This window comes from Macaca thibetana, chromosome 1 (assembly GCF_024542745.1).
Source record: "Macaca thibetana thibetana isolate TM-01 chromosome 1, ASM2454274v1, whole genome shotgun sequence".
Classification (NCBI taxonomy): Eukaryota; Metazoa; Chordata; class Mammalia; order Primates; family Cercopithecidae; genus Macaca; species Macaca thibetana.
The window spans coordinates 43,500,977-43,522,931 of record NC_065578.1 but is presented as its reverse complement, the minus strand read 5'-3'; the positions used below and the strand labels follow the sequence as shown (position 1 = coordinate 43,522,931).

The 21,955-nt window shown below is 46.3% G+C and overlaps 1 protein-coding gene across 7 annotated transcripts in view; it reads left to right on the top strand.

Moving 5' to 3' along the window:
* Positions 1-21,955, top strand: part of ERI3 (ERI1 exoribonuclease family member 3) — a 134,377-nt gene that overhangs the window by 21,910 nt on the left and 90,512 nt on the right. For all 7 annotated transcript variants that reach the window (XM_050800161.1, XM_050800159.1, XM_050800158.1 and 4 more), the window contains 2 exons: positions 13,978-14,094; positions 20,456-20,515. In XM_050800161.1, the coding sequence (XP_050656118.1) occupies positions 14,020-14,094; positions 20,456-20,515 (135 nt within the window). In that variant the 5' untranslated portion in view covers positions 13,978-14,019. The remainder of the gene's footprint in view (positions 1-13,977; positions 14,095-20,455; positions 20,516-21,955) is intronic.

Here is a 21,955-nt window from a genome sequence, read left to right as displayed (position 1 = left end):
TCTTTCCTTCTCTCTGTTCTTGGTTCCCGCCGTGACTAAGTGAACAGAAAAGCAATTCCCTGGAGAAAGAACCCACCCTTCCCTTCCCATTTGCTTGTCCTTGTTGTAACTCCTCCAGTCGGGAGGGATGGGGCCCAGGTCTTTTTCCTGGAGAGCCTAATCCTTGGATTGCGGTCCCTCTGTCTGTGGCCCCAGTCAGCACGCACTTTTTTCTGTACAGACAGGCGAAGGCACTGACGCTATTCTTCTAAACTGGGAAATGAAATGCAATACCGACATTAATGTAACATTATGGTTGAGATTAAATGCACCAAAATCAGGAAATTCAAAGTTATGCTTCCCACAGCAACTATAACTCAGCCTCATCTGGCGTGTGTAGTATTTTGTGTTAGTGTGGATGGTGTTATATGTTAAGACATTAAAGTTAACACCATAAGCAGAGCACAAAATGCTTGAGGGGGCTGAGTTATGACGACTGTGTGAGCCTTAAGTGTTCTTGCACAGGCTCCTGACTCCTGGAATAATTTTTCCCCTGCCCATCAGTGCAATTATTGCCTTTCTTTTTAGTTATATCTCTACTTTAACACATCTCTTCTTTCAGGGTCACTATAAATGAATTCCTCTATTGATGGCCAGTGATGGTGGGAATGGGACAGCCCACTAGGCCCCTTTGTCTTTTTTGTCACTGCCTCCATAAATGTGGTACTTGCCCCTCCTCCTTCCAAAGCCATCTTCCTCCACAGGCTGCTGTTTCCTGGTGGTCCCTCATAAGGTTGGGCCTCCCCCTGGCTCCCACTGTGGCTCCTCACTAGTACTCCCGGAATGGGAACAAGCGTTTGCTGTGTTCGAGTCTTGGCCGTATTGCGACTTCACGAAGGGCCTGTCTGTATTTGGAGCAGACATAGCAACGTAGAAGTAAAATATACATCTCAGGGAATGGAGCACTGATGCATGGTGGCGCTGCCTTGTGTGTTTGGCATAGCAGAGGCAGGATCGAAGCGGTTTATTTGCTCTATTCAGACTGCTTCTCCACCTTCCCCCGGGCTTATACCTTTAAGCTGCCATGGTGTGTAGTAGGCTGTGGAGTTGCCTGGGGGTGGGGCCAGGAACTTTCCTTGGGGAACACTGAGTCACTGGTAACAAAATCACCACATAATTCAGTGCAAATCAGGAAACATCCCCCCAGCCTCTTATTATCCTGGTGGCCTCCCCAGGGCTGAGACAGCTGTTGGAATGCAGATTTTTTAGACACTGGGCTAAGGTTGGTGGTGGGGAAGAGCTCTAAAGAATAGGGCCATTGATAAATGGTGAATGAAATCAGGGACTGTAAAATAACAGTGACACTGAGCTGCCTTTTAAAGTTTTTGTTGGACATGACAAAACCAGCTAAGTCAGCAAAGGAATGGGGAAGACCTCATTGTAACCACCTTAGAGGCAATGAAAAGGCTTCTTTTTACTCTTTGGATAGTAACTTCAAGCTCTGTGTTAGATGCTGGGGGTATAAAGACAGGAAATGGTCCCTCCCCTCAAGGAGCTCATAGTCAAGGAGGGCAGACATTTGTGTGACAACCATTAGGCCGTATGAGAACTACCATGACATGGGTAAGTGCTGGGTACAGTGGGGCACAAAGGATGGGAATGATCAGCCCTGCTCACAGTGTGCAGGAGGGCTGCAGAGTTTTCATGTTGTAAGAAATTCAGGAGACCAGAGAGGGCCAAGTGGGCCTGAGGCCGTTCAGAACTATTATAGCAGGAAAAGAAGAAGGGGTTCACATAGTAAGCCAGAATGCAATGGCCTAAGTCTGGAAAAACTGACCTTGATTGCAGGCTTGTTTGTGGAAACGTTGCAAATGAGGTAGAAGGAGAATAAAGACTTGGAACCTGGCAAGTATTTCACTGTTCAGTTAGTTGGATTATATATGTCAGTTTTATGCTGTTTCTCACATTTGAGCTAGAAGGTCTTATTGGGATGCTATAAGTGAAAGTACAAAAGCTAGAAGAGGCTTAAGAGCATCTTACCCAATAAAATGTGGGTAAAAGGGTGTGGGTGAAAGTGGATATGGTGTGAGCTAAGGCTCTGAGGTATTTTCAGGGAGACTAAGGCTCTGAGGCATTTTCAGGAGGCTGATACCTCAGCATAGCATTTGGGTGGGCTGCTAGGTCTCCAGGAAGAGTCAGAGGCTGGGGAATGACATGACATGACGCCTCCCCTTCACCTTCCCCCTGCTTAAAAAAAAAATACTGGGAATTTGGATCTGGATCTGCTAGGACCCACGTTCAATAGACCAGGGAGGTTTAGACCCTTCAAAAAGATAAACATCTGACTGACTAACATTGAGATTAGTGTGGAAGGAGTGACTGATGAAGAGGCAGGAAGGTCTGGGTAATGTGGAGATTAGTGGGAGCAGAAGGGACTGGAGGGCATGGGGGTGGAGGCTGAGCTTCCTCTGAGCATTGGCAACAGGTATAGCCATAAAAAGCAAGCCAGCAGGTCGGAAAGTGGGGGCAGTGGGGGAAGTGAAATCTAAGAGTGTTTAGGTTAAGTCCATAGGCTTCACTTCTCCCTACCTCCTTCCTGCCCTGCTTTTCCTCTCCCCTCTTGATTACGTTTCTTTTGTAGACTGATCTCCATTGTTTGACATGAGGAAACTGATATCAGGAGACCCTTTCTCCATCTCTGTGTCTCATTGGGAAAAAGGATCTTGCATCATTTTGATTAAGATGCCATTGGGATGATTATTTTTTATCCTCTTATCCTGGGTGTTCACAATACTTAAAAAACCCCCACAGCCTTACATTTATGTGATGAGTTTTGAGCTCTAGCTGTGAAAATCGGGCCATAACCTGAAAGCCTGAAACAAGAGTGTACCCACGTTGACACCAGCTCCCCCCCCCCATCAAAGGCTGGCAGGTCTGCAGCAGAAGGGTGAACAGGCTGGCACAGGCAGAAAGGCGTTTATATGTATTGATGCTGCTGCCATGGACAAAACCCTGTCAGGTGTTGGGAGAGTCAGAAAGGAGGTAAATCAAAAAGGAGAAATCTGGAGGGAGAGACAAACATCAGGGCAGCTTTTTTTTTTTTTTTTTTTTTTTTTTTGAGACGGAGTCTCGCTGTGTCGCCCAGGCTGGAGTACAGTGGCCGGATCTCAGCTCACCGCAAGCCCCACCTCCCGGGTTTACGCCATTCTCCTGCCTCAGCCTCCCGAGTAGCTGGGACTACAGGCGCCCGCCACCTCGCCCGGCTAGTTTTTTGTATTTTTTAGTAGAGACGGGGTTTCACCGTGTTAGCCAGGATGGTCTCGATCTCCTGACCTCGTGATCCGCCCGTCTTGGCCTCCCAAAGTGCTGGGATTACAGGCTTGAGCCACCGCGCCCGGCCCAGGGCAGCTTTTATTTGGATGTAGAGGTGCCTTGGGATAGGCTGCTGTTTTAGTCCTGTCCCTGCATGTAGTTGGCCAGTAAGGAGATCTGGAAGGTCAGTGGGCGGCAAAACAGATCTGATACACAAGTGGCTCTACTTCTGTTGTTGTGCTGTGGTCAGTATCTAGTCCTGGAAGGCCATTCCAGCCAAGGACTAATCTGAGGGTTCGGTGCTGGCAGAGGCACTTATTTGGAGATGCCGATGTTGCTGAAAGTAAAGGAGTGTTCATTGGGGAGCCTGAAAAGGAAATTTGAATGTGTTACTGAGTGGAAAAGAAGAAACAGAAATAGATGTTGTAAACCAAAGTTTATGGGAATTGAAAGGAAGTTGTTCCAAGAGGTTAAAAATGTATGTTGGGAGACTGGTACAGATGCAGTACTTGAGAAAGATGCTAGTGGGTTGGACTAGGTTGTTAGTTGGTTGGTGATGGTGAAAATGGGGAGAAGTTACATGTTGTAACCCTTAGGTGTGCTGGGAAGGAAACAAGCTTGAGAACCATGTTCTTATGTAGCTCATAACTCTTTTGGATACTAGTGGGCTACTGAGGAGTCAGTGGTACTGACGTTTCTTAAGGAGTGGCGCATGGAATCTATAGTTGTTGTAAATGGGGTACTCTGAGTAGAAGATCCGTATCAGGGAGAACATAACAGGCAGCGCTGTTGTAGTTGAGTTCCTTAGCGGTAATGTGGGTAGTTATTCCTCTAGGACCTATTTGATGCATTGTTTGGCCATTGGCCTACAGGAGGTAGGTAGTGATGGTTAGGTAGATAGGATAATAACTGGCTAGAAAGCTTGGAATCTTGCTCTCTAAAAGTGTGACAAAACAGAGCCAAGATTTGAGATTGCATTGTCTGGAAATGCAGGAACCATGTCTGCATTGTTCACAGCACTAGCAGCATTTTAAAGGCCAACTGATCAACTGAACGGGATTGGTAGTTGCAGATGGTGGGTAGGGCTGATGAATGAGATGAAACATGGCATTTTGATCAGGTCTGCTTTCACTGGAAAGGTAATGTGACTGGAGAAACAATGTCGGGGGCAGACCTGAAAGGAAATTCATGGTGTATGGTGTTGAATGTGGTGGCTGGTGAGGATAGCAAGGAGTCCCCAAGCAGGTGCCTTAGGATATACAGGAATTCTGTAATGCAGCTCCAAATTTGTGGCCAGGGTTGGAGAGGCCTTTCTCAGGACCAGAGGCAGTTAGATAGACCAGATAAGCTCCTGGCTTGTGTATGTAATGAGTGGTCTTCTCATAGGAGAGGTATCCAGTCCTGCTTCCATCTGGACAGAGGAAGGTTTTTTTTCTGCAGGGCTGAGACAGTAGTGTGCTGAGCACTCTGAGGGTAGCTGATGCCCTGGTCTTGACAGTATTCCGAAAGGAGGCAGGCACTGCCATGACAAGAAGACTTTTTGCTCGCTTCCTGACAGAGATGTGCCAGTCTACTCTATGAAGTTCTTGGATGTGACAGGCCTGTTTTTCTGCCCTAGCTCTTGGCAGCAAGGTGGATGAAATGTCGGCAGTAAGAGCTAGGGATGGTTAGCAGACTTAGAGGGCTTGACTCGGGTGCTTAAAGTGGGCCAAGTAAGGGTTCGCTCTGCGAGGGGAGCTGAGAGCCTTGGGCTCTGATTCTCACTTGGTCAGTACCTCAGCGATAAGGAGTTAGTCACATAGATGTTCTAGACTACACCTTTGCTGTTTAAATTGTGGTCTGAGAACCAGCAGCATCCTTATCACCTGGGAGCTTGTTAGAAATGCAGAATGTCAGGCAGGCCCTACTCCAGAGCTGAGATAGAATCTGCAATCTGACACATTCCTCAGGTCATTTGAAGTCTGAGAAACACTGCTGTAGTCTGGACCAGCGGTTCTCAAACTTCAAACTTCAGCAAGCATCAGAGTCACCTGGAGGGCAGTTAAAACCAAGGCTGCTGGCCCCATCCCCAGGGCTTCTGATTCTGAAAGGCTAGGGTGGAGGCCAGAAATTTGCATTTCTAACAAGTTCTCAAGTGATGGGACTGTGGTTTGACAACAGTTGACCCTCTTAGCTTTCTCATCTGTAAAACTGCTCACAGAGATGTGGGATCATATGGGACAATGTATGAGAAATGTGTTCAGTGCATTGTGGGGGGGTATCAGTCTGTGTATTGCTTGCTTACTAGTCAGTGAATTTTTAAAAATCTATTGTCATGCCAGCACAACTGTTTACCTTCCTGGCTGCTGGCTGTCACTTGTGGGCAGAGAACAGGGAATCTATGAACCACCCCACGGGCATGCAGTATTCTGTGAAGAGATCAGCAGTCCCTGGGGCTATGGATGGGGATTACTGAGTAAGGCCTCCTGTAGCCCAGCCAGCTTCCCTGGGCTCCTGGTCAAGTGGTCTGACCAGAACTCTCAGTCTGCCTGAGTGGGCCTGGTCCTGTCTTGATCACTTGTTACTCACCGCCATTTCTTCACCCCCAGCTAGTGTATCTTAAGGCAATATTTGGATTGGTTTGAAAAATGGTCTTTGTCTAACTAAGTCTCTAATTCGTCTTGTGATCTTGAGCAAGACTCATGCCTTTCCTTCATTTCGTTGGGTGACTGATGGAACAGGCTTTGGCTGCATGTGCCCAAGTCCCAGAATGTGGACTTGGGACCTTCAAAGTGAAGGGAGCTGAGGTAGACGCTGTTCTGATGAGAATCAGTAGAGCATAGTGTTTAAAAGCATGGACTCCAAAACTGGACTGTCTGGATTTGAGTCGTGACTACCTACTGGTAGTATGACCTTGGGCAAGTTACTTGTACTCTTTTATGCCTCAGTTGCCTTATTGGCAAAGTGGGGTTAATAATAGCACCATTCTTACAGGACTGATGGGAGGATAAACTGAGTTAAACATATTAAATGCTCAAAACAGTGTTCGATATGTAATGGCTTATAGGTATTAGCTCTTATTCGTAGAATTAGTACTAGTATTATTCTGATCCACAACCTCATTGTAAGCTGTTGGGATACAGCAGGTGACTGGGAGGCAGGCCCTGCTTCTCTGGGAAACACAGAGAGATCAGGCCCTCTTATCAACATAGTGATAGAGCCAGGGTACTATCCAGAGAGATTTTTTGGGCTTGGCACCCTTGCACTTCTAGGCCCTTCCTTAGTGATGCCTCCAGGGGACCTCTCTAGCACATAACCTGAGATTTGTTTAAATTAATTTCATGACAAATGTGTGTATACAGGTAGCTACAAAGAAATCATTTGGTTGTTGGTGCCCTGAAGGGTCGGCTTCCCAGAGGCCACTAATATCTGAAGTTATTTACAATTGAGTATGTAAAAATGTTTGAACTGTGGCTGTTTCTGAGTCATGTGCATACAGAGGTAGACGCAGGTGTGCACACCTCGGGTGAGGATGTGGTTTCTAAGACTTTGTCTGCTTCATTTATTGGTATTGTGTTGTTTGAAAAATTCAGATTTCCATAAAGGTAAATTATAATTCACTCTGCGCCCATACCTTCCTCGAATAAAGAATAGCAGTGTCTATTTTCAGCCTCTTTTCTATATTTTAATTGCTTTGGGGTCTATGGAGATGGGGAGGGGGGACATGTAGGTGAAAAATCAGGCTTTTAAAGCTCCGATTTTTTACCCTTCCTTGTCCTGAAACTTCGAGCATCAGCTCTCATCTGTCAAAGTGTAAATCAGCAATTAAAACCCAAACAGCCAAATGCCAAAGATGACCCGAAGCACAAAGCAACTGACAAACAAGTCCGGACAAATCGACGGGTAATTTATAAGCTTTGCCCTAAAATCTAATTATTTGGCAATTCGAATTTGCAGCCATCCAGGGCTTGGCAATAAATTTAACCCGCCATAAATTATTTAGGAGCAGACTGTGGTGTAAATCAAAACCATGAGTGTTTGTTTAAGAAATAAGCTCCTTGTGCATAAAATGTCTTTTTTTTTTTTTCCAAGGGAGAAACTGTTATTGCAAACCGTACCCCATTGCCCAGTGTAGCCCTCACTTTTCCCATCCAACTTCCCCTCTTCCCTGTGGCCGGGAGGCTCCTTGATCCTTGGAGAAAGGGACCATCTTTGCATGAGACTTTTATCCAAAACTAAATATTTGGGTAGAACCGACATATTTGTCAGGGACTGCATTTTCTACCTTGTGTTATGTGTTGCTTTTAGATTTTATCAAACCTTTCAGTGCAGGGACACACACTTTTTGGAATTTTCTTCCGAGGGTTGAAGGAATAGATTAGTTGTTATGAAGGAAAACCAGTTCCTTCTTCCTAGGTTAAGAGGGGGAAGCCATGAAAAATGATCTGATCATTCTCTTATTTCAGATAGGACATAGAAACATCAGCTCAGGCAGAGGAGAATCTACGCCTAGGGAAAAAGGGCTAGAATGCTACTCTATTAAACCCTCTGGGCTGGGCGCAGTGGCTCTGGCCTGTAATCCCAGCACTTTGGGAGGCCAAGGTGGACAGATCTCTTGAGGCCAGGAGTTCGAGACCTGCCTGGCCAACATGGCGAAACCCTGTCTTTAGTAAAAACACAAAAATTATCTGGGTGTGGTAATCCCAGCTACTTGGGAGGCTGAGGCATGAGAATCACTTGAACCTGGGAGGCGGAGGTTGCAGTGAGCTGAGATCGTGCCACTGTAGTCTAGCCTGAGTAACAGAGCGAAACCCTGTCTCAAAAACAAACAAACAAAAACCAGAATTTATTAACCCTCTGTCCCATTTTTATGAACTCCAACAGTCTAACCTAAGTCCCTTCTACTTAAATCCTCTTCTTGTTGTTCTGTCTTCAAATGTATTTGTATTGCTGCAGACACTGTAGTTGAAGGGAGTTTGAATACCCCAAAAGCAACTTACACATTTATTTCTTGTAATCTACTGATTGTGGGTGTGAAATTTCATTTGAAATGCTGTTGCCATTGTGTCCTCCGTTTATGAAGGAAATCATTGGGGGTTCCTAGCTGAGCAATTAGAGAGCAGTTAGGGGCCGGGCGTGGTGGCCCAAGCCTGTAACCCCAGGACTTTGGGAGGCCAAGGCAGGCGGATCATGAGGTCAGGAGTTTGAGACCAGCCTGGCCAATATGGTGAAACTCTGTCTCTACTAAAAATACAAAAATAGCCGGGCGTGGTGGCGGGTGCCTGTAATCCCAGCTACTCGGGAGGCTGAGGCAGGAGAATTGCTTGAACCTGGGAAGTGTAGGTTGCATTGAGCCGGAGATTGTGCCATTGCACTCCAGCCTGAGTGACAGAGTGAGACTCCGACTCAAAAAAAAAAAGCTAGGTTTGAAATACCTGCTCCAACCCATTTTACAAGGTAGATGAATGCTTGTTTGGTGCTTTTTTTAAATTTCTGTCTTCTCTCCCCTCAACAATATTGAGGGAGACAGTAGGTACAATAGGTTTGGAACCTTGGATATTTGAAAAATCCTAATTCTGAGGCTTTTGTTCTTAGCTGTTAAGTTATGGCCAGTTTTCATGCACCATTGGCAGACAGCCCAGTGCTATAGGTAGTTTGTGAATGGTGTTTCAGTGTTAGCATTGAAAGTCCATGTTGGCCAGGTGCGGTGGCTCACGCTTGTAATCCCAGCACTTTGGGAGGCCGAGGCGGGTGGATCACGAGGTCAGGAAATCGAGACTATCCTGGCTAACATGGTGAAACCCCGTCTCTACTAAATATACAAAAAATTAGCTGGGTGTGGTGGCGAGCGCCTGTAGTCCCAGCTGCTGCTCGGGAGGATGAGGCAGGAGAATGGCTTGAACCCAGGAGGCGGAGCTTGCAGAGCTGAGGTCGCGCCACTGCACTCCAGCCTGGGCGACAGAGCGAGACTCCGTCTCAAAAAAAAGAAGAGTCCATGTTGCAGGAAACCCTTGGTCCTGATCAACAAGATGGTTGATTACCCTAGGTAAGACTGGGATTTGGTGGTTTGTAGTAGTTGAGGGAGGAAACCACTTAGAGATGAGAGTAGATCTGATAGAAAGTGCTTTGAACTGTTAAATGTCTGGGTTTGAATCCTGGCTGTATCACTGACCATCTTTGACATCTTAGGCAGATCATTTCCCCTCTCTGATTCTGCGGAGAGTTTTGTGTCTTCTGGTACAGCCAGGCCCTTGGCTTGTATCCTCCACTTAGCCGCTCTTTCATATGTTTACCCAACAAAAGTTGAGAGAGTGAAGCTGGTGTGCCAGCATAGGAATTAGGTGCTAGAGATCACACTGAAGGCACATGGTTCCTGCCTTGCCATCTGTGTTACTGCAGCCATGGTGGAATCTTTTCAGTAGCAAACCTCTAGAACTTTTCTGCCTGGATAGTCCACATTCATTGCTCTTAAAATTTGAGAGCAGACTCTGTTTCTAGGAGATAGTAGACTGGAGTTCTCTACAGGATAACCTTTTAGACTAAGAGAACCAGATCTTTCTTGACCCTTCAGATTTTGAAAGCTGCTAATCCTACTCAGTTTTTAAGTCTCATTCTCATTTTCCCCTTTAGGAGTTCCAGCTCTGTCCCTCACAAGCAGTGTAAGTGTGAGCAAGTGAATTAACATCTTTGGGCCTTAGTTTATTTGTGAAATAGGGATGACTATGATTCCCACCTCATGAGTTAGGAGGATTAAATGAGATCATTCCTCTTAGCACAGTATCTGCCATGTAGTATACAATAAATGGAATAAAATGATTGCATTTTCCACGTGTCTTGGAGAGCACTGGAGGCCAGCTCCTCTCCACCCATTGCCCAGACTTGAGCATCTCAGAGAAAGAAGCCACCTTTCATTGTATTCATCTCTGTGTCTACAGCCAGCCCCTGCCTGGTGAATAGTGGATGCTTAATAGTATTGATTTATGACCTGAAGATGGTGATGGTGATGATGATGTAACCTATCTCCTAGTATTAAGGAAGGTAAAATAAGAAAATGTATGTGAAACTACGCTTTTGTAAATGGAAAAACATAACACAGTGTACGTCCCTCCACTAAGGTATTTATCACGGTGTACTGTTCTTTATTTGTTTGCCTGTCTTTTCTACTCATAGTCCATGCACTTCTCCAAAGTGGAGACTACATCTTATCTCTAGTCCTGCTCCAGCCCCTGTCTGATAGCCTACACAAAGTAGGCACTCAGGTAGTTTAATTAAATGCAAATGGCATACAAAGGCAAAGAACTGTGAAGCTCTTATTAGGATAGGGAAAGAGGGCTGGTAAATATGACTGGTCCTTCCTTCCTTCCTGGTGCTACTTTTACACAAAACTGTTTCTGAAATAAACCTTCCTAGGGGAGTGATGAAATTGGCTGAGAGAAAAGGTGAGGGTCAGGAATAACAGTTTCATTATCTGAGCAACTGGACATAGTGGCTGGCACTTGGGCACATTGTCACAAATCTTTGTGTTGGGATTAATGCCACTAACCTGTAGCGATGGGGTTCCATCTCTGATCATTATCAGCTAAAAATCGTCAAAATGTTTGTCATGCTCCAGGTGCCCTGGCTGCAGAGTTGTGCCAACTTGATGCAGATTGGGGCACCTCTCCCACTACTGGGCTGTTTGGGCCAGTATTTTAAGGTTCTGGGAAGTATGGAAGTACTGACTGGGCAACATGGGAAGGTAAGAAGTGCCTCAGTGAGGTCCTTGCTTCTGTAACTTCTCAGAGGGTCTTTTCTCAGAAGCTTCTCTTTTGCATCCTCAGTGGCTCAAGTGAATATGCCAATGTGCAGGCTCATTGTTACAACAGCTCCTCATGTTGTGGAGAAAGGGCCCCTGAAAAGTCATGTTTTGAGACTGGCCCTTGAAACTGCCTCTTCTTGGTCTTGGGAAGAAGGCTTGGCTGATAAGCTAGCATTATCAGAGATATGTTTATAATAGGCCAAATTTGATGTGTCCTGGGCCTTGGGTCTAGGCCCCCTGAGAATTTCAGGGACCTACCCCCTTCCTTTTTTTTTTGTGCATGGATGCGAGTCTGGCTTGTTCTTCCTCTCTGGGAGCATGGCTCTGAGTCTCAGCACTTAGTTGGCCCCATTTCCCTCTGGGTGAGGAAGCGAAGGATCAGGAAAGTCTGAATATTGAGCTGCAGTATTTGCTGTTATTTGCTGCAATGGGGAAACCCAAAGGCCAGATTTCTAGAAAGTGTGCTGGGGATGCTGACTTGGTGCTGGTCAGAGTGGAAGCTGAAGCACATAGTATTTTATAATAAATACTAATGAAATCCTAGATCTATAATAGCATTTCGGATATCTAAAACAAACCATGTGCTTGTAAAAAAGTGGAAAGAGATCAACTTTAAGCCATAAATTCTTGGTAATAGAGGGTTTTTTTCTATTTATGTTTGATAGATATTTTTATTTCCAGAGGAATGTCAACTCCTAATTTCATAATGTATCATGGGCTTAAGAAAATTGAATTTAATAAAAAGCCAAAGATGAATGACATCCTTAAAGGTCCCAACACTTGTCTTTATTAGCAGGACAAACTGTAGGTCTCCAAACACTGCTGCTCTCCAAATGAAAGTTTAAATGAAAAGTACAGTTGTGTCACAGGTTAAATTTCATTGTGGGCCCAGCTAACATTGTTAGTGAGGAGCTGGCTGTATTTGTTTCCTTAGACACCAGGGCAGCCAAACTCACCACGCTATAGAGCTCTTTCTGTTGAGGAAGTGTTTCTTCTACTTAGGGGGAGAGGAAGGACACATCAGAAAAATCAGGAGTCAGATGAGCCTGACTCATGGGCCACACCTCAGAGTTGGCTCTTGGAAATCCTGGATACCTGATTTTTTGCAGGGGGACCAATGTGTGTTTTTTTGGTGTGTGTTCAATTTTGTTATTCAGTTCCAAACCCCCGTTTACTCTGTATGTAATGCTTCATGGGGAACAGAAGGTCCAGGGAATTGGGAAATGAGTGTTCCCCTCTCTTCACCTTGAGAGGAGAGGTATCACCTGGTCTAAGCAGCAGCCTGGGCCTCCCTTCTCTCCCCTCTGCCTCAGCCTTGCAGCCATTTTGCCCTCTCTATCTCTGGGAGTAAGATCCTGTCAGCTTCCTCATCTTTGGAGATCAGCCCACGGAGACAAGGCAACCAGAATCTTTGAATCTCTCTAGCATGAAATCTGATGGACTTGATTTGGTTTTCGGTCCTACTGTTATGTATTGGATTGAAATAGATGCTTTAAAAACAAGCCCAATATTAGTGGGTATGTTTTGCGGGGAGGATGCCTGACTTTCCTGGGACATCAAGGAGATTGACCATTTCTCCTTGTGTTTTCCCAGCCATTCATTTCCTAAGTGCAGTCAGGTGTCATCTGTTTCGTGTTGCTTCTCCAGGCTGTCTCTGGAGAGAACCAGTTTACTTTGATTTTAATGATACTGGAAAGGTCTTCTCCAGAATGAAGGACCCGGGGAAGGGGTGCTGCCGGAGCTATTGGGGCCACTGAATGGGCAGAGCCCCCTTTCTTTCTCTCTGCAGTGGAGGCCCTTTCCACATGCTAATTTTTCTCAGAGAATTTTGCTTTTATTTATTTTTTTTATTATTCCCTATTTGTCTCTTCCAGATGTTTTCAGGGCAGTTTTTTTGTGTGTGTGTTGTAAACTAATTCCATTCATGTTTTAAAAATTTATGAAAGCGCTAATAAAAATGTCAAAGTGGTAAAAATGTTAGCTTTTCCTCTGCTTTGATTAAATTTTGCAAACTGTTTTTGAATATTAAAAAGCAATAATTTTTTTTATTCTCTCTCCTTGCTTTCCCTCTTCTCTCTGGTACGCATGTGCTCTCTTCTGCCCTCTCCCCCCTCTGGTGTGTTCCTCCCTTCCCAGGAGCGATGTATGAGGCGTGCTGCACAGCCAGCGTTCTGCAAGCCTGTTTGCACACCAGGACCTTGGTGCTGTGCATCTCTATTAAATAGCGGAGACAAATTAATCTTAGAGACTCCAAACAAATTGTCACTCCTCCTCCTTCTCTTCCATTATGTTTCAGTGGACTGGGAAGGGCTGGCTAAGCAATTGGGCTGGCGGTGTAGGGGGAGTGTGTACTGCCTGAAAGAAAGGTGGGAGGTGCTAGCTCCTGTTACTGTTACTCACTTTTCTCCTCCTCTTTGGGATCCCCTTGGCTTTTTTATCTTTTTAAAAAATTAAGAAATAATGAAGAAACTTACTAGCTTGGTTCAAACTTCATACAAGGAAGTCTACGCATTGGTCTGATGGCTGGTTGTCTATATGGCAGGAGATCAGACCCATTTCAGGACAGGGACCTGGGCAAGAGAAAGAAGGGGGTATTCTTAGGGGCTTGAGTTAGCAAGCCTCTGCTAGAGAACCAGTTGGAGAAACTGGGGCAGATGGCACCACTGTCTTCCTTCCCGTTTCCAGAAACAATGGGGTTGAGGGCTGTGTCCGGTCCCTAGAACCTATGAGGATATTAGCAGTGGGAGGGTTAGGATTGTAACTGCTGGTGCCGTTTCACTCAATCTTGGGTTTGGCCTGGCAGGAGCTAATGAACCCAAAACACTCATTTTTTGTTGACTTGGAGCTACTGTTGGAAATGGTCGATTACAATAACTTATTTTTCCTTTTCTGTATCTTTGGCACTCTAGGAAATCATCGAGTTCCCCATCTTGAAGCTAAATGGCCGGACCATGGAGATTGAGTCTACCTTTCACATGTATGTCCAGCCTGTAGTCCATCCACAGCTTACCCCATTCTGTACAGAGGTAAGAGCCCTAGAAGTGGGCAGCAAGGGCTGCTGGGAGGGGAATTTTGGAATCCTTGGTGCTCTATATAGGCCACTTAGAGAAAGCATAGGGATTCTCAGTGCTTAAGGCAAGTGCGCACTGGACCTAGCAGTTAGGTTTTATAAAGTCTGACGCTCCACTCAGGTCACTGTTGTTACTGGGGACCCAGGGAGAGCAGTGGCTTAGTCTACCCCTGCTTCCCCAGCATCCCTTCCTGGTGACCGGCACTTGGAGACCAGGAGCAGAATGGCACTTCTGGGGTTCAAGTTCTTTCCAGTTCAATTTCCCTTAGGGCCCCTGGGCAAGAGGTAAAGATTTCAGCCACTTGCAAGGCAGGGTTATGTTCAGGCCTTCTTAGCTTTCTGGCATTGTTACTCTGTCCTCCTGTAAAGTGGCCCTGCATGAAGCGTAGGTTGTTTGTCGGAGGTACATTCTGTCACCGAGGGAAGAGAAGAGTGGTCTGAGTGAAGCATGAGGCCTGACTGGCCAAGGCTGAAATCTCCTTATCCTAGGCGGGTACTGTACTTGGCCTCCTTGTCAGCAGGGAGGTATTGATCCCATTTTACAGGTTGTGAAACTGGGCCTAACTGAGATTTTGATGCTTGCTGGAGGCTCAAAAGAGCCATTGGCAGAGGGGAGGAGCCCCTGCAAGTTCTAACTCCCAGAACTGTGTGAAGCCTTCTGTGGCTACTTTTCCCTGTGACATGTCACACTTTTCCCTGTGACACTCAGTGGTGGCCAACAGGCTGTGGTGCAATCGGGTTAAGAATGTGTGGTAGCAGGGATGATGAGAATCTTTTAAGAGTCTGGGGCTGAGGTACATTAGAGACTTTGTGCCTTCATTTAGACACCTGTCTGCTACATGTGAATGAAATAGGTGGAAAGGGGTTCTTGAGTTATCCCAAAAAATCTCCTTGGTGAGAAGGCTGGGAATGAGTGTGTCTGACCCTGGTAGGCCCTGAGGCTGACTTAGTCCAGATATGAGGCCTCGAAATTGCTCTGAATTCGATGCCAGTGTTTGCCAACTGACCCAGGTGGGGCTTTTGCTGTAGGCATCTATCTGCCAAGGTGCCTAGCCTCTTAAGCCTTTTGTTACTCCAACTAATGATGTTGCGTTCTGGTTCGCTCCTTCCTCTACTGGGTTTTCCCCTTTCCCCTGGGATTTACCTATACCACCAGGGGGCGCTAATCTGACTTTTCTGCCCCATTTGAAAAATCACCATTTTAATGAAGATGAAAATCCCCTTGCTTATGGGAAGGGAAGGAAAGACTTCTTTAAGCCAGCCAGTTCCCTGATCCCTCCACTGGCCTGAAAGGCTAATGTCCTTTTGTCCTTACATAGATAAGCAGGCCCAAATTTTGGTAAGTTTGCTACCTGTTTAGGAATGGAACAGAATTCTGCTGGAGCTGGACCCTGGGCAGGAGTGGATGCTTGAGAGTATAGGAAGAAGAGGGACTTCTTTTAGAGTGAGGCTGCTGCTGCTACTTTTTGTGGGGATGGGAGGAGGGATTGTGAGGCTATGATGAACAGTTTCTTCTTTCTAGAAAGCTTCACCCAAGGACGCACGTGCATAATTTGGAGGGAGTAGGAGTGGTGGTTGGGATCCTTATTATGAAGCCTGTTCTGAAAGTGAAAATGTGGTTGTTCTGTAGGCACTGGGTCTGCCATTTTGTCTCAGGTTTCCAGAGCTCAAAACTCGCCATGATCTTGTCCATCCCTTTTTGACCAGCCTCATCTCTCTCTGCTTCGTCTCCCACCTAGCTCCCCTCACCCAGAGGTTGCCCTCTTATAGTCTGTCTTTTCACATGATGGTCCTTCTGCCTGCACAGAGTTCCCACTCTCCCTGCCAACTCCTGCTTGACCTCCAGGACTCTGCTTAGGGTCACCTTCCCTGATCCTCAGATTGAGTTGTGCTTATTCCAACATAGAACTGATCAGATAATTTATACTATAATTATTTATCTCTCTCTTCACTAGACTCTAAGTTCTTTGAGGGAAGAAACTAGACCTGATCCGTCTCCATCCCATCATTAGGGTCTGCTACCAAGTAGACACTTGATAGGTGTCCCTTAAATGAATGAATATTGTCAAGAAGTTATTTTCTGTCTCTCCCAAAAACAACTGTACTGCTAACTTGTTATTTTGAGTAAGTGAAGTCTTATTTGGAAAACCTCAGATCATATAAATTTTCCCCTGTCTCCATACCAGATGGAATTGTATCTCCAAGAGACATAGACACAGGATGGGGACTGTCATTCTGAGACCTCATCCAATCTGGCAGTTGGTGCCTTTTGCGGGTAGGGATGGAGGTCATTCCAACCAGAGGAAATCTCTCATTAGTAAGTGTGAGGAACAACCCCAAACCTCCAGATTATACTTAAGTAGTTCCTCTGGCAGGATTTTCTCTCTTGTGCACAAGAAGTTCTTAACCCCAGCATATATGTGTGTGTGTGTGCGCGCACACACGCACATGCATATGACGTGCACATACATGGGCACATGCTTGTGTGGGGAGAGAAGCAGGCTCAGTACTGGACAGTAGGAAAAAGGATTCCACTTTGAATAAGTTTCTAGCACACACAGAGAGACTCTTACTTTTATTGCTTCATATTAGGAAAGTGTTAGTACCCTTCTTGAGGTCCTTTTTTAGTTTCAGTTGAGAGTTGGCCTGGAGACATGGTTCTGACAGAGATAGGATGGGATGTGTTTCATTCCTTCCCGAGCCCTTTCCCTGTGACCTCTGGAATCTGCTTCAGCTCATCAAGTCTCTGTCTCTAGCAGCTGGGCTGCTGCACAGCCCCTAACCATGTCTTCTTTTTGTTGTTGTTATCGTGAAAAAAACTAGAGAAATACTCATTTTGCTAAATGCAGTAAAGGGCTTTGTCTTGCACCTGTACTTATAAAGGGTGAGATTTGTTGGTCTCTTTGTCTGAGGAGAAAGAGTGGGTCTGATTATCAGATTGCACACCAGAGACAAGTGCTTATGTAATCAACAAACTGTCTTGGTGTCAGAATACGATTGTGTTGGAGATAAACTGTGAAAGGAGAAAGTGCTGGATGCTGACATGCTATTGGCACTGAGTTTCCTGGGCTGCTTCCTGTAGTTGCTAGTGTTTATGATGAAGCCAGCTCATTCCTGGACAAAGCCCTTGTGAGGGTAGGGGATCTCAGTAACCAGCCATGTTATCAGTCAGGGTCAAAAGCCCCTTGCCTTGTGGTTTCTGAGTCTGGAGAAGTGGGAGTTAATCTGTAATCCCTCAGTGAAAGGAGCCACAGAGCACACATTAATTCTTCCTCTCACCTCTCCTGCTTTAAGTGGCTAAGGTCTCTGAGCTCTGTTTAGCCTGTGAATCCTGGTTCTCAGCTTAATAATACTTGGCTTTGCTCTAGTACCTTTCGTTGTGAGGAGTGAAAGCTTTTTACAAACATGTATTAACCCAAGTGGGACTGGGCTTAAACTGTGACATGAAGGATTTAAGTTAGGCCTAAGATAGAACTTCCCAGTATTAATTTAACAGAATTGTCTCGTTCCCTCATAGCATCCTGTATAAGCCTTACAGGTGTTCTTATCAGGTAGATGAACTAATTTTTACTAAAAAAAAAAAAAAGATGGGGTCTCTCTATGTTGCCTAGGCTGGTTTCAAATTCATGGGCTCAAGCAGTCCTCCTGCCTTAGCCTCCCAAAGGGCTGGGATTGCCCGCCGAGCCACCACGCCCAGCCCAGAACTAACTTTAATTTCATCCCTTCTTTGTCCAGTGCCTTGGCAGAGCTGATACGGGGTGGTCCATCCTTGGAGGGATTAATACAGGGGCCTGAGGCCTTCCCTGAGAAGGCTTTGTCTAGCTGAGCCAACTGCTCAAGCCCCTGTGTCTCTGGGGGCTAAATGCAAATCCTTGAGGAACTCAGCTGTGAGCCGTGCTTTACTGGGCCACAAATGAAAATGGCTGTTGTCTGGGAAGCATAGCGAGAGAAGGAGCTTACCTCACTAGGCTCTTCCCAGGCTGATGATTCTAGGATCACGGAGCACTGGAGTGGAGTTTGTGAAAGCCTCAGGATGCTGGAGCTCCATTTCCCCAGCTCCTGGTGGGAGAGTTGGGCTTAGTCTGCAGTGAGGCATCCTGCAGCAGAACCCCGGAGCAGCACTCTGGTTTTCCATTTTGATGTAGTGATTTTCTTGCCCCACATCAGTGATTTTCCTGGGGCCCAGGGCAGGGGCTTATGGGGTACACAGGTGCTGACCTAAACCTTATCTCCAGGGAGGGAGGGCTCTTGGCAAGCGTGCATTGCTTTCCTGTGTGAGTGAGACTTTCTTGAAGCCCTTGGCATTCAGCTCATTTGAGAGACTGTTGGTGGGAGCCAAGAGAAGAAGTGGACCTTACCTTGCCCCCTGAAACTCAGACCAGACACAAGACTAACATTTGGACCCTGGAGCTTCCTAAGAAGTGAGAGTAGCTGTGGTCTGCCTTTTCCAGGATGGTCCTGATCTTGAGCCTCAGCTCCAGGCTTGAAGGTGTGTCTAAGCCCTAGGCTTAACAGGAGAGAAGCTGGACCAGAACGGGCAGCGGTGGGCCTGTGGGTGTCTGTCACTAATCTGGGATTGGTAATAAGCCTCCTCCTGACTCTCTTTGGCCCCTTCATGACTGAGGCAAAACAGGGTATCTGCTTACTCAGTTTGTGGCTCTGGAAGTTGTACAGGCTCTGGGTACTAGTTGGGGCTGGGCGTAGGAGGGGCTGCCGAGAATGCGTATTCCATGAGGGCAGAGTTTTTACATTTTTCTTCACTGCCGGATCCCTAGTTCCTGTAATGTGGCCCAGCCCGCAGCAGACTTTCTATGAATAGTTATTGACTAAATAAAAGGAGGAGTCCTTTGTACTCCAAGATTATTGAAGCTGCTGACCGAGGGCACTCCCCCACCCCCAGCCCCCCAGCCCTTAGTGGACCATCTTTTCTTCTCTTTGACTCAGGCCCTCCCTCTGCTGGGCAGTTCTTTGGTCTTCCAAGCAAGGAAGGGGTGTGGAGGTGCCAGCCGGGTGGGCATGCTGTGGGTTAAAGCTTTGCGAAGCAACAGTGTAGTTAATCTTTCTAATTTATTTTCCTTTTAGACCATGGGAAGTCTGTAGGCAGCAGCTGTTACCCAATTAAAATACAGATTAATATAAAAACAGTTTCTGGAATATAAAATAGAGTGGCTGTGTCCTTACACTTCCTTAAAATACCACCTAATAATGACTTGATGAACTACAGAAACCCACCTAGAGGAGCTCAGCGTTTTTAAAATGAAAATTTCTCCCTAAAAGGTGTATATTACCATTCCATGTAAGTCACCATGAGAAAATAACCTTCCCACTTAGAGCCAGAGATTTCTGTGCATTGGGTATTTGGTATTCATTAAGTATAATTATAGTTTAATTGGAGTTTAATCTCCCCCCCAACACACTTTAAAAAAAAAGAAGTTTCCAAGCAAGTCTGAGATACTGCTCTTTCTGAAAGTAGCCAGGGACATGCCGGGGGTGGTGATTTCCAGTTGGTGTCCAGGACATGGGGGCCTTATGCCCTCAGATCCTTGTTAAGTAGTCTGTCCCCAGTCTGTGCCTGAGGGATATTTTTACTTTAAACCAAACCAAAACAAAGGAAAACAACAAGCTTGTTTGAACCCAGGCATGACCTAGGTGGAGCATAGGCCTGAGTCAGAAATTCTCTAGGTCATAGTCTGAACATTAGGCCTTTTTGTCTTAGTTTCCCCATCAGTTAAAGGTGACTCTGTCTCTTGCTTGGCTAGTTCATATCGATGACCCACGTATGCAGGGTGAAGGATAGGAGCCTGTGGGACTTCATAGATGTTAGGGAAGGTGTTAGGGAGAGTGTGGCAGGGGGCAGTGCTGGATACCAAGGCTCAGAAAAGGGGTGGACTTGAAGCCAAGTGTGCCTGTCCTGTATGAGAACTCCCCAAGTTTTACAGGAACTTCTGTGAAGCTAGGAGCTGAATTTACTTGAAACTGTAATTGTGGGAAGTTATTGAGCCTATTGAATACAAAAGACATGTAACATCAATTTGTTTGCAAGCTGAAAGCTGAAACAGGTGTGAGAACATGCCTTGTGGTCAGTGTGTGTATGTGTACACCCATTTCAGGGCAGGATTTTATGGGAGAAGCTCACATTGTGTCCTGCGTCCTAGGTCTTTATTCTCAAGTCTTCTAGTTGGGCTTTGAACCTAAAGCAGTGCCAGATCAGAGCCCTTTACAGCAGAAGGAGAAAAACAGAAAGGAAAGGGTTCTGTTCAGCCTTGAGTCCCTTCACCCTGGTTTTCTACCCATCAGTTATTTCTCTTTCCTTTCAGCTCACCGGGATTATTCAAGCCATGGTGGATGGTCAGCCAAGCCTGCAGCAAGTGCTGGAGGTAGGTTGAGTGACCTTTAATTCCTGACCTCTGACCCCTTCCTGCTGCCTTTCTCTCCCTCCCCTCCTGAGAATGTAGCTGTGTAATTTGACTATGATTATGGCTTGATTAGAATAACATTTGCTGTCACATCAGTGACATGCTGTTGAGAGTATTGAACCATTGATCTGTCATCTCCAGCTGTTCCCGTCAGGGTTTCTGACAAGATGTCCCAGTGCTGCCAGGAGTTGGGCAGAGGGGCCCCCACCCCTTCCTGGCCTATGGCCCTGTGCTGGCTGGCTCCGGGGTAGCCTGTGCTGGGTGTGCTGGGGAGTAGGGGAGCTGAGCTTGGTACTGTGGGACTAGCCCCGGGGACTGGAGGTGTTTTTGTTTAGCTTTAGTGTTGGCTTCTTGTGGCATGTGAGCACTTCATTAACTCACCCAGAACTCCCCATCGATGGCTTTTGTTTGCTGAGAGCTCCTCCAGGAGCTGTGGCTGGGCCCGCCTGGCCCACTGCAGCTTGCCGCTGGATGCTTTGTGCCTGTCGGGTGCAGAGGCTGCACTGGGTAATGATTCCTAATCAGAATAATTACAACAATTGCCTATGTGAGGGAAATCAAATTAAAGACTTTAAAACCCTTGGCAGAGACCACACTTCCAGGATGTTCTCCTCGGGGAGCTAGAAAAGGTTAAGATGCTGTTTCTTGCACTGTAGCCCGAGGGAATAAGGAAGGGCAGTGCTTGGTCTTAGCTTGTCTCCCACCCTCCTCTGGCCTGGAGGTTTTCACAGGGGGAGAAGGTCCCCCTTCCATGTCTTTCTCTATGGGCGGGGTGAGGGGAGAAGAGAAAAAGCCTGTGGATCTCATTAGGTGCTTTATTTATTTTTTAAGACCAATAAAGCCAAAGCTCAGACCTTAATCAAAGCGTAGGAGAAAGCAGAATATCTGCAAGAATAGCACGGCACATCTACACTGGAGGTGTGCATCCTAGAGGAAGTAGCGTAGTGGCAGGGAGCAGGGCAAGATATCTTTTTTTTAGCCAGGAGATCCTGTCCCATGCAGGAGAGAGATGCAGATTGAATTTCGTGGGGGCCCCCGAAGGATGGAACCAGGGTCAGAGAGGCAAGTTTAGGCTCACCTCAGCGGCAGAGGGTATTTCCTCTCCCTGGGAGTGTGGGAACCCAGGCTGTGACCAGTCTGGTTGGGGGTCAGAGTTTGGGCACCTGCAGTAGATTGGGAGAAGATAAGATGAGCTCTGAGATGCTTCCCACATTGACCATCTTTTTTTGAAGAGATTCATTCCTATGACCAAGGGAGCTCCTTAGCATGGACTGCTCCCCATTAAAACAGACTCAAGGAGACAGAGGGAACTCATTCTTTCCTCTGTCCCGGCCACCATCCCCTGCCAGGGCCTGGCTCCTGAGGGATGCCAGAAGACAGGTACCTTTTTCCTGGAACATC